Source organism: Hemitrygon akajei, chromosome 18, assembly GCF_048418815.1.
Source record: "Hemitrygon akajei chromosome 18, sHemAka1.3, whole genome shotgun sequence".
In the NCBI taxonomy this organism is placed as follows: domain Eukaryota; kingdom Metazoa; phylum Chordata; class Chondrichthyes; order Myliobatiformes; family Dasyatidae; genus Hemitrygon; species Hemitrygon akajei.
In genome coordinates, this window is record NC_133141.1 from 59,467,910 (window position 1) to 59,480,628 (window position 12,719).

At 41.8% G+C, this 12,719-nt stretch overlaps 1 protein-coding gene across 2 annotated transcripts in view; it reads left to right on the forward strand.

Annotated features, from left to right (window-relative positions):
• Positions 1–11,190, forward strand: part of eftud2 (elongation factor Tu GTP binding domain containing 2) — a 117,280-nt gene extending 106,090 nt beyond the window's left edge. For both annotated transcript variants that reach the window (XM_073071725.1, XM_073071726.1), the window contains exons 24-28: positions 1,660–1,778; positions 2,209–2,303; positions 7,630–7,783; positions 8,965–9,072; positions 10,896–11,190. In XM_073071725.1, the coding sequence (XP_072927826.1) occupies positions 1,660–1,778; positions 2,209–2,303; positions 7,630–7,783; positions 8,965–9,072; positions 10,896–10,991 (572 nt within the window). In that variant the 3' untranslated portion in view covers positions 10,992–11,190. The remainder of the gene's footprint in view (positions 1–1,659; positions 1,779–2,208; positions 2,304–7,629; positions 7,784–8,964; positions 9,073–10,895) is intronic.
• Positions 11,191–12,719: the final 1,529 nt, after the last annotated feature.

Sequence of the window (12,719 nt, forward strand, 5' to 3'; positions counted from 1 at the left end):
TCACCATGTCTTCAACCTGAGCCTGAGTGCCCAGAGGGTTCCTGTGCTGTGGAAGACGACCTGCCTTGTCCCTGTACAGTAGACTCATTGCCCCAGTGGCTCCAATGACTACAGACCACCGGTGCCATTGACCTCCCACATCATGAAGACCCTGGAGAGACTTGTTCTAGAGCAGCTCCAGCCTATGGTTAGGCCACACTTAGACTCCCTCCAGTTCGCCTACCAGCCCCAACTAGGAGTGGAGGATGCCATCGTCTACCTGCTGAACCGTGTCTACACCCACCTGGACAAGCCAGCGAGCACTGTGAGGGTCATGCTTTTTGACTTCTCCAGTGTGTTCAACACCATGCGCCCTGCTCTGCTGGGTGAGAAGCTGACAGTGATGCAGGTGGATGCTTCCCTGGTGTCATGGATTATTGATTACCTGACTGGCAGACCACAGTACGTGCGCTTGCAACACTGTGTGTCAGACAGAGTGGTCAGCAGCACTGGGGCTCCACAGGGGACTGTCCTGTCTCCCTTTCTCTTCACCATCTGCACCTCAGACTTCAGCTACAACACAGAGTCTTGCCATCTTCAGAGATTTTCTGATGACTCTGCCATAGTTGGATGCATCATCAAGGGAGATGAGGCTGAGTACAGGGCTATGGTGGGAAACTTTGTCACATGGTTTGAGCAGAATCATCTGCAACTTAATGTGAAAAAGACTAAGGAGCTGGTGGTAGACCTGAGGAGACCTAAGGCCGGTGACCCCTGTTTCCATCCAAGGGGTCAGTGTGGACATGGTGGAGGATTACAAATACCTAGGGATACTAAGTAACAATAAACTGGACTGGTCAAAGAACACTGAGGCTGTCTACAAGAAGGGTCAGAACCGTCTCTATTTCCTGAGGAGACTGAGGTCCTTTAACATCTGCCAGACGATGCTGAGGATGTTCTATGAGTCTGTGGTGGCCAGTGCTATCATGTTTGCTGTTGTGTGCTGGGGCAACAGGCTGAGGGTAGCAGACACTAACAAAATCAACAAACTCATTTGTAAGGCCAGTGTTGTTGTGGGGGTGGAACTGGACTCTCTGACTGTGGTGTCTGAAAAGAGGATGCTGTCCAAGTTGCATGCCATCTTGGACAATGTCTCCCATCCACTCCATAATGTACTGGTTAGGCACAGGAGTAGTTTCAGCCAGAGACTCATTCCACCGAGATGCAACACTGAGCGTCATAGGAAGTCATTCCTGCCTGTGGCCATCAAACTTTACAACTCCTCCCTCGGAGTGTCAGACACCCTGAGCCAATAGGCTGGTCCTGGACTAATTTCTACTTGGCATAATTTACTTATTATTATTTAATTATTTATGGTTTACATTTGCTATATTTCTACACTATTCTTGGTTGGTGCGACTGTAACGAAACCCAGCTTCCCTCGGGATCAATAAAGTATGTCTGTGTGAGTCACGCCAACCACACTCTGGGACAGCTTCTTCCACCAGGCCATCAGACTGATTAACTCGCACTGATTTGAGTGTATTTTTATGTTACATTGACTCTTCAATTTATTATAAGTTACTATGATTGCACATTTAGAGAAAGATTTTTACTCATGTATGTGAAGGATGTAAGAAACAAAGTCAATTCAATTCTATTTGTGTTGTTTCTGCACAGCAATTCGTAATGTGAAGTTCAAGATTCTCGATGCAGTGATAGCACAGGAGCCATTGCACAGGGGTGGGGGACAAATTATTCCCACAGCCAGACGAGTAGTCTATTCAGCTTTCTTGATGGTAAGCATTTAAGTTTATCATGTCATTTGGTTGGTAAGATTACACAAAAGCACAACACTTGAATGTTGCAATTTGTACTAGTTTCATAAATAAAATATTTTCTTTTATAATTGCTTTTTTTTAGGAGTGAAATTGCCTGTAGATATACTCTTTGAGCAAAATGATGTTTTTGTTTCTGATTTCTCCATTATCTCATCCAAGCAACCGTTGGTTAAGGGAGGGAGTTTCACTGTTTCATTGCAGCAAAGGCTGATCTAAAATTGACACAATTATAATTTGTAGCAGCTGTTAGAAGACAGCAAGCAGTTGTGAGATGCTTGAAATTTATTCAGATTAAAATGTTAGTGTTTTGTATAGTATCAAAATACAGTATGCCTCTTGTCATCTAATGGTAGGACTGCCCATAAATGATCTTTTTTTTATTATATAGGCCACTCCTCGTCTGATGGAACCATATTACTTTGTGGAAGTGCAAGCACCGGCAGACTGTGTTTCAGCCGTGTATACTGTGTTAGCCAGGAGGAGGTATGCTTTTCAGCTTTGTCTTAGATTTTTAAAACTTACACAGTCTCTCTTGCTGTATTCACTGGAAATGTTGCAGCATAGACTGGTTGCAAATGGCAAAATAACCAAATGATCTGAATATTTCATTGTAGACTTGAGGGGTCTTAAGACGAAACATCAATTGCCCGTTTTCCTCCAGAGGTGCTACCGAACCCGCTGATATTTCTCCAGCATCTCATGTTGCTCTTGAATAACTAACTACATGTTTTATCTACCAAATGCTTACATTTGTTTAACTACTAATTCTTTCGTCGTTGTTTATTTAAACCATTTAATTGTACTACTGGAAAAAAGTGGACTTTAACCTTATTGGACTATTCAAAAATGGAATAATTTACAATACTTATTTAATGCATGACAAATTAACATGTTACTACATGTGTTATGGACTTCATCCAGTAAGTGTGTAATCAGAAAGATACGAGTCCATTTATTTCTGTTAGTTGCCTTTCCTTTTCTCCTCCCCTTAAAAAAAAAACAAATTTACATTAGATTAGTTCTATGTGCATTTGCAGTTCTCAGCTGCCTAATAATGCCATCCTTAGCTTCCACTCTATCCTGTCCCACCTGGAAAATGGTGCCTCATTTGCCAGGGTGCTGTTTATCAAATTCAGCTTAGTGTTTAATATGATCATCCCTCAGAAGCTGGTGGATAAATGTCCTCATTGTGTCTCAACATTCCTCTCTGTAACTGGATCTTGGACTTCTTGACAGAAAGATCATAGTCAGTCAGTGTTGGCAGCAACATCTCTAGCTCCACCATGCTGAGTACAGGCACCCCCACCCCACCAAGGTTGTGTGCTCAGCCCACTGCTGTTCACATTGCTGACACATGACTACTGCTAGATCCATTTCAAACCAAATCATCAAGTTCACTGATGATTCACACAATAGTGGTTGGCCTCAACAACAACGACAAGACTGTGGACAAAGAGGAGCTAAAGTGGCTGGTAGTGAGAGTGCGAAAGTGCTAAAGCTAAAGTGCGAGCACAAGAGTCTCAATGTGGACAAGAGTAAAGAGATGATTGCAGGCTGACGACTCTTCCATGGAGGGTCAGGAGCACCAATTTTCTGCGAGTGCATATGACAGATGATCTCACCTGGTCCCTCAACACCACCTCTTTAGCCAAGAAAGTACAGCAGCGCCTGCATCTCCTGAGGAGATTGAGATGAGTGAGGCCCCCCTCCATTTTAACCACTTTTTACAGGAGCACCAGTGAGTGTCCTGGGCAACTGTATCACCATCTGGTACGGCAATCGCAAGGCATCTGACCACAAGACCCCACGAAGGATTGAGAGGACTGCTGAGAGGATCATTGTAGTCTTTCTTCCATCCAAGATGCTTGTCAGGAGTGCTGCATTAGCAGGTCCCTTAACATTATCAATGATCCCTCCCAAGCCGTTTCCCATTCTGTCAGGCAGGAGGTACCATAGCATTAAGATAAGGATAAGAAGCGGCTTCTTCCCCAGGACGTAAGCTGACTGGATTCCCTGCCACCACCCAGGTCTCAACACATGTGAAGTGCGAATAGCATATACTGTTTACTTTTTGACTTGTCATAAATACACCTTATTATTTGTAGTAATATTACTTTGTGTTGTGTGTCAGTTACTGTGTTGTGCACCTTGACCTGGAGGAATATTGTTTTGTTTGGCAGTATGTAGTTGAATGACAATACCAGCTATTCTTTTCTGCAAATCTCCAATCAAATAAGGGCATTTTACGTGTTACTTTGAAAAAGGTACCAATTTAATGCACATTTATCGTAGGTTATAGGAGCTTTAAGATGAGAATTTGCATTAAAAGGTATTTTAGATGATAGACAATAGGTGCAGGAGTAGGCCATTTGGCCCTTCGAGCCAGCACCACCATTCACTATGATGGCTGATCATCCACAATCAGTACCCTGTTCCTGCCTTCTCCCTATATCCCTTGACTCTGCTATCTTTAAGAACTCTATCTAACTCTTTCTTGAAAGCATCCAGAGGATTGGCCTCCACTGCCTTCTGAGGCAGAGCATTCCACAGATCCACAACTCTCTGGGTGAAAAAGTTTTTCCTCAACTCTGTTCTAAATGGCCTACCCCTTATTCTTAAACTGTGGCCTCTGGCTCTGGACTCCCCCAACATCAGGAACATGTTTCCTGCCTCTAGCGTGTCCAATCCCTTAATAATTTTAAATGTTTCAATCAGATCCCCTCTCATCCCTCTAAATTCCAGTGTATACAAGCCCAGTCACTCGAATCTTTCAACATATGACAGTCCTGCCATCCCGGGAATTAACCTCATGAACCTATGCTGCACTCCCTCAATAGCAAGAATGTCCTTCCTCAAATTTGGAGACCAAAACTGCACACACTACTCCAGGTGTGGTCTCACCAGGGCCCTGTACAACTGCAGAAAGACCTCTTTGCTCCTATACTGAACTCCCCTTGTTATGAAGGCCAACATGCCATTAGCTTTCTTCACTCCCTGCTTGTACCTGCATGCTTGCTTACAGTGATTGATGAACAAGGACACCTAGATCTTGTTATACTCCCCTTCTCCTAACTTGACACCATTCAGATAGTAATCTGCCTTCCTGTTTTTGCCACAAAAGTGGATAACCTCACATTTATCCACACTAAACTACATTTGCCATGCATCTGCCCACTCACCAAACCTGTCCAAGTCACCCTGCAACCTCATAACATCCTCCTCACATTTCACAAGCTACCCAGCTTTGTGTTATCTGCAAATTTGCTAATGTTACTTTTAATCCCTTCATATAAATCATTAATGTGTATTGTAAATAGCTGTGGTCCCAGCACCGAGCCTTGCAGTACCCCACTAGTCACTGCCTGCCATTCTGAAAGGGACCCGTTAATCCGTATTCTTTGTTTCCTGTCTGCCAACCAATTTTCTACCCATGTTAGTACCCTACCCCCAATACCATGTGCTCTAATTTTGCCCACTAATCTCCTATGTGGGACCTTATCAAAGGCTTTCTGAAAGTCCAGGTACACTACATCTACTGGCTCTCCCTTGTCCATTTTTATAGTTACATCCTCAAAAAGTTCCAGAAGATTAGTCGAGCATGATTTCCCCCTTCGTAAATCCATGCTGACTCGGACCGATCCTGTTACTGCTATCCAAATGTGCCGCTATTTCATCTTTTATAATTGACTCCAGCATTTTCCCCACCACTGATGTCAGGCTAACTGGTCTATAATTCCCTGTTTTCTCTCTCCCTCCGTTCTTAAAAAGTGGGATAACATTAGCTACCCTCCAATCCTCAGGAACTGTTCCTGAATCTATAGAACATTGGAAAATGATTACCAATGCGTCCACAATTTCTAGAGCCACTTCCTTAAGTACCCTGGGATGCAGACCATCAGACCCTGGGGATTTATCAGCTTTCAGTCCCATCAGTCTACCCAACACCATTTTCTGCCTAATGTGAATTTCCTTCAGTTCCTCTGTTACCCTAGGTCCTCTGGCCACTATTACAACTGGGAGATTGTGTGTGTCTTCCCTAGTGAAGACAGATCCAAAGTACCTGTTCAACATGTCTGCCATTTCCTGTTCCCCATAATAAATTCACCCATTTCTGTCTTCAAGGACCCAACTTTGGTCTTAACTATTTTTTTTCCTCTTCACGTGCCTAAAGAAGCTTTTATTATCCTTTATATTCTTGGCTAGCTTACCTTCATACCTCATCTTTTCTCCCCGTATTGCCTTTTTAGTTACCTTCTGTTGCTCTTTAAAAGTTTCCCAATCCTCTGGCTTCCCGCTCATCTTTGCTATATTATATTTTTATTTTTATATTGTCCTTGACTTCCCTTGTCCACCACGGTTGCCCCCTACTCCCCTTAGAATCTTTCTTCCTCTTTGGAATGAACTGATCCTGCACCTTCTGTATTATTCCCAGAAATAACTGCCATTGTTGTTCCACTGTCATCCCTGCTAGGGTATCCTTCCACTCAACTTTGGCTAGCTCCTGCCTCATGGCTCCCTCATAGCCCCTTTGTTCAGCTGTAATACTGACACTTCCGATTTTCCCTTCTCCCTTTCAAATTGTAGATTAAAACTTATTATGGTCACTACCTCCTAATGGCTCCTTTCCCTCGAGTACCCTTATCAAATCCAGTTCATTACACAACACTAAATCCAGAATTGCCTTCTCCCTGGTAGGCTCCAGTACAAGCTGCTCTAAGAATCCATTTCGGAGGCACTCCACAAACTCCCTTTCTTGGGGTTCAGTACCAACCTGATTTTCCCAGTCTACCTGCATGTTGAAATCCCCCGTAACAATCATAGCATTACCTTTGCAATGTGCCAATTTTAACTCTTGATTCAACTTGCACCCTATATCCAGGCTACTATTTGGGGGCCTGTAGATAACTCCCGTTAGGGTCTTTTTGCCCTTACTATTTCTCAGTTCTATCCATACTGACTCTACATCTCCTGATTCTATGTCACCCCTCGCAAGGGACTGAATTTCATTCCTCACCAACAGAGCCACCCCACCCTGTCTGCCCACCTGTCTGTCCTTTCGATAGGATGTATACCCGTGAATATTCATTTCCCAGCCCTGGTCCTCTTGCAGCCATGTCTCTGTTATTCCTACAACATCATATTTGCCAATTTCCAACTGAGCCTCAAGCTCATCCACTTTATTTCTTATACTTTGTGCATTCATATATAATACTTTTAATCCATTACTTCCCTCACTTCTCACACTGATTCCTATTGCACTTGGCCATACCTTCCGATCCCTTCCTGAGCTTTCTGCCCCGTTAATTCTATTGTCTTTCTTAACTTTTCTTATTCTCTCTTTCCCTTTAACTCCATCCTTATATTTCCAGTTTGTCTCCTCCCCCCCACTGCTTAGTTTAAACACACCTGTGTAGCAGTGGCAAACCTGCCTGCCAGAATGCTGGTCCCCCGCCTGTTAAGGTGCAACCTGTCCCTTTTGTACAATTCATCCTTACCCCAAAACAGATCCCAGTGGTCTTAAGAATCTGAAACCCTGCTTCCTGCACCAGCTCCTCAGCCACACATTCAGATCCCCTATCTCCCTGTTCCTGCCTTCACCAGCAAGAATGCAGTGCATTATCCCATGAAAGGTAGACAATGTAAACATGAGTGAGTGTGATCCTTGTACAGTGGTTTCTTATTGGGGAGAAGGTATTGAGAATGGGGCTGAGGGGGATAATAAATCTAGGTTGGAATGGCAGAGCACAGTTGATGGGTCAAATGGCCTAATTCTGCTCCTATATCTTATGGTTTCATGTTTTATCCATAGAGGCCACGTGACACAGGATGCACCAATCCCAGGTTCTCCACTTTATACAATTAAAGCGTTTGTACCAGCTATTGACTCGTTTGGTTTTGAGACTGACTTGCGGACACACACTCAAGGGCAGGCTTTCTCCCTCTCAGTCTTTCATCATTGGCAGGTAAGATTTATTGTGAAGTAAACAGTTCCAACATATTAGTTGAAAAAATCTCTCATTATTTGAGTAGTGTAAGTCCTTAATCAGGGGACATCAAAGTTGACATGTTTGTATGAGAGAAGCTTGTGGAAGGAATTTTAGTATAAATTAGCCAAGGTTGCTTGAATGTGTTTGATGTGCTTTCTGAGACACAACTGTGAATAATGCAGATTCAGTGTGCAGATTTACCTCTGAACCTCTATTAAATTTGGAGACTGATACATCATTGTACTCCTTGTAGTGATTGAAACTGAATGTTGTAAAAGGCTGTGACTGTCTATATTTTATAGATAACAGGTTGGAACGGGAACACATCTCATGAGAATGTGTATATGCTTTTTGTCTATAAAAGCTACCAATCTCATGAGTGAATGTGTAGTTTCCCATTTAATGAGACCTGAATTAATTGAACATTTTAGCATTTTATATCCAATAATTAAGAGGCATATTTAGAAATTTAACTCTCAGCCTGTGACACTCAGTTTGTTATATCACCCCAATGAGTTTCCTAACCTCCTTTAAGAAAGGAAGCCTACCTTCCCTGCTAGTCTGATCCGTACATTGATTTGCTCATGCATTTTTAAAAAACATTAGGTTGTAATAATTTCAGCATGTAAGTAATCAATCATCAACATTGTGTGCCATTTCATATGATGTGCCTGTGATTGTTCTTGGCAATATTTTCTACCAACGTAGCTTGCAATCGCCTTTTTCTGGGCAGCGTCTTTACAAGATGGGTGATCCCAGCCACTATAAATACTCTTCAGAGATTGTTTGCCTTGTGTCAGTGGTCACATAACCAGGACTTGTGATATGCACCAACTGCTTCCATGGCTTCGTGTGACCGTGGCCAGGGGTCTAAGCAGGTGCTACACCTTGCCCAAGAGTGACCTACAGGCTAGCAGAGGGAAGGAGTGCCTTACACCTCCTTTAGTAGAGATGTATCTGCACTCCATCATTCCCATGTAAGTAATAAATGGATAATAAATGAAAGGTGCCAATACTGTGGGAATGATTTGAATATTAAAATAGAGTTCCACTAAATTCCAAAGATGTTTATGAAATGCATAAGAATAATTTGTGAAAGTAAAAGGAAGCATTATTGTAAAGATTTAAAGTAATAAAAGTTTTGGTCATTTGAATAGATTGTGCCAGGTGATCCCTTGGACAAGAGCATCATTATCAGACCCTTGGAGCCACAACCTGCACCTCACCTGGCCAGAGAGTTCATGATCAAAACCAGGAGGAGAAAGGTAATTATACTGTGGCACAGTGTTAAACAAACATATATTCAATCTTTGGTAATGCTAAGTGATGTTTGTATCATCCAGCTACATAAGGACATCATTTTTCTTGATATTGTAGGATGAGCCACTATTAGTATTGTTCCATTTTTAAAATTCCGGCCTTTTAAAAATATTACAGCATTAGTAGAACAGAGTGATCTAGGAATAATGGTGTATAGTTCCCTGAAGGTAGAATCTCGTGTGGATAGGGTGGTGAAGAAAGCTTTTAGTATGCTGGCCTTTATAAATCAGAGCATTGAGTATAGGAGTTGGGATGTAATGTTAAAATTGTACAAGACATTGGTAAGGCCGAATTTGGAGTATTGTGTACAGTTCTGGTCACCGAATTATAGGAAAGATGTCAACAAAATAGAGTACAGAGAAGATTTACTAGAATGTTACCTGGGTTTCAGCACCTAAGTTACAGGGAAAGGTTGAACAAGTTAGGTCTTTATTCACTGGAGAGTAGAAGATTGAGGGGGGACTTGATAGAGGTATTTAAAATTATGAGGGGGATAGATAGAGTTGACGTGGATAGGCTTTTTCCATTGAGAGTAGGGGAGATTCAAACAAGAGGACATGAGTTGAGAATTAGGGGGCAAAAATTTAAGAGTAACACGATGGGGAATTTCTTTACTCAGAGAGTGGTAACTGTGTGGAACGAGCTTCCAGTAGAAGTGGTAGAGGCAGGTTCAATATTGTCATTTAAAGTAAAATTGGATAGGTATATGTATAGGAAAGGAATGGAGGGTTATGGGCTGAGTGCAGGTCAATGGGACTAGGTGAGAGTAAGCGTTCGGCACAGACTAGAAGGGCCGAGATGGCTTGTTTCCGTGCTGTAATTGTTATATGGTTATACTAGCCAGGGCTAAGTAATCTGAGTTACTGATTTGTTTTATGTTGGATGCTTTCATTTGATTCATGTATCACAAGCATTCATGGATACATTTGCATTTTGAGTTTTTACATCACTATCAACATGACTATGGCTGACTTGAAGGTCAGATTTTTCATATTATTGCACACAAAGGAGCCATTCATGGAATATTACAGAAGTAATCAGATATTTCTCCAAGGCCAAGATCAAAATGTTAGACAAAGAAATAGCCAGCCAGGCTGGGAAAGTTGGAAACTTGTTTCTTTTGGACTCATCAATCTTGAGAAGCATATTATATATCTATTACCTAGTGTAATTTTTGTTTTCCTGAATATTGTAGGACAGCTAATGTTTTAAAACTGGTTCATGAATGAAAAACACTTAAGTAAGCTGACTTGCTCTATATCTCAAATTTAGAGAAAGCTTTCTGAAGATGAGAATGCCAATATTTCAGACTGCATTTTGATACTGATCCACTGCCCTGTGGCTACACTTCCATCAAATTAACATCCTCTTCATTCCACCTTTTAATCCAATGATGTTGTACCTTACGCCCTTTTACACTTGAATATGCTCTTCAGTTTTAGTCTTTTGCTCCAATTATTTGCACAACCCACCCAGGAAACAACTTGATCAGCTTTCTTAAGCACAAATGTGCCTTTGTAAGTTAACTGTTCATTATACAAGCAGACCTTAACGATGATAAAACAAGAAATCTTTCAATATATCTTATGGTTTCAGCTTATTTTAAGGAGGGAGCTTAAACTGTAGCCTTGGATATTTAACGATGTAAAAGCTCTGAAGTAGCTCAATAATTATATACTAGGTTACCTTCCACTATGTATTGAATATTAACAATTTGTAAATTGAACACACGGGAATAAATCTGACATGCCATTGCTTTTATTTACAGGGTCTCAGTGAAGATGTTAGTATCAGCAAGTTTTTCGACGATCCTATGTTGCTGGAACTTGCAAAACAAGATGTAGTTCTTAATTATCCATTGTAACTGAAGCAGCAATATAGGAGCTAGAGCCAATTCTTTGCATCTCGTGACAGGATTTTTCTACGTTAGTGTTAGGCAAAATAAGGCTGATGGCAAGGAATACGGTAGAAATATGGATTGAATAACCCAGAGTGAGCTGACTTGCATGTTATATTTTGTATTGTACGTAGAATGCTTCTAAAATAAAACGGCTGAATTTTCATTTCACTTGTGATGAAGTTTTATTCCAAATGATGAAGCTGACATGCCAAATAGACTAATTTTACAGAACAAACTGAAAATGCTGGAAATGTACAGCAGATTGGGCAACATCTATAGACATAGGAAACAATGTTTATTTGATTTATTAAAGAGCAAAAATCCTGAGTGCAAAGGTGTGCCAATCCAAAGCTCATTCTTGAAAAATATATTGCTCAATTATGAAAATGACAATCTGCTGCTTTCATAGAACATAGAAACATAGAAATCTACAGCACATTACAGGCCCTTCAGCACACAATGTTGTGCCAGCCATATAACCTATTCTAGAAAATGCCTAGAATTTCCCTGGCGCATATCCCTCTATTTTTCTAAGCTCCATGTACTGATCTAAGAGGCTCTCAAACGACCCTATTTTATCTGCTTCCACCACTGCCAACGGCAGTGCATTCCAGGCACCCACCAGTCTCTGAGTGAAGAACTTACCCCTGACATCCCCTCAGTATTCCAAGCACCTTAAAACTATGCTCCCATGTGTTAACCATTTCAGCCCTGGTAAAATGCCTCTGGCTATTCACACAATCAATGTCCCTCATCATCTTGTACACCTCTATCGGGTCACTTCTCGAACTCCATCGCTCCAAGGAGTAAAGGCCAAGCAAGTATGCTCAACCTATTTTCATAAGGTATGCCCTCCAACCCAGGCAACATCCCTGCACTCTCTCTCTAGTATCCACATCTTTCCTGTAGTGAGGTGACCAGAAATGAACACAACACTCCAAGTAGGGTCTGACCAAGGTCTTGTACAGCTATAACATTACCTCATGGATCTTGAACTCAATCTCACGGTTGATGAATGCCAACACACCATACACCTTCTTAACAACACTGTCAATCTGCGCAGCAGCTTTGAATATCCTAGGGACTCAAACCTCAAGATCTCTCAGATCCGCCACTCTGCCAAGAGTCTTATCATTAATATTAGAACCATAGAACATTACAGCACAGAAACAGGCCTTTTGGCCCTTCCTGGCTGTGCCGAACCATTTTTCTGCCTAGTCCCACTGACCTGCACATGGCCCATATCCCTCCATACACCTCTCATCCATGTACCTGTCCAAATTTTTCTTAAATGTTAAAAGTGAGCCTGCATTTACAACTTAATCTAGCAGCTCATTCCACACTCCCACCACTCTCTGTGTGAAGAAGCCCCCCCCAGTGTTCCCTTTAAACTTGCCCTCCTTCACCCTAACCCATGTCCTCTGGTTTTTTCCTCCCCTAACATCAGTGGAAAAAGCCTGCTTGCATTCACTCTATCTATACCTATCATAATTTTATATACTTCTATCAAATCTCCCCTCATTCTTCTACGCTCCAGGGAATAAAGTCCCAACCTATTCAACCTTTCTCTGTAACTCAGTTTCTCAAGTCCCAGCAACATCCTTGTAAACCTTCTCTGCACTCTTCCAACCTTATTAATATCCTTACTGTAATTTGGTGACCAAAACTGCACACAATACTCCAAATTCGGCC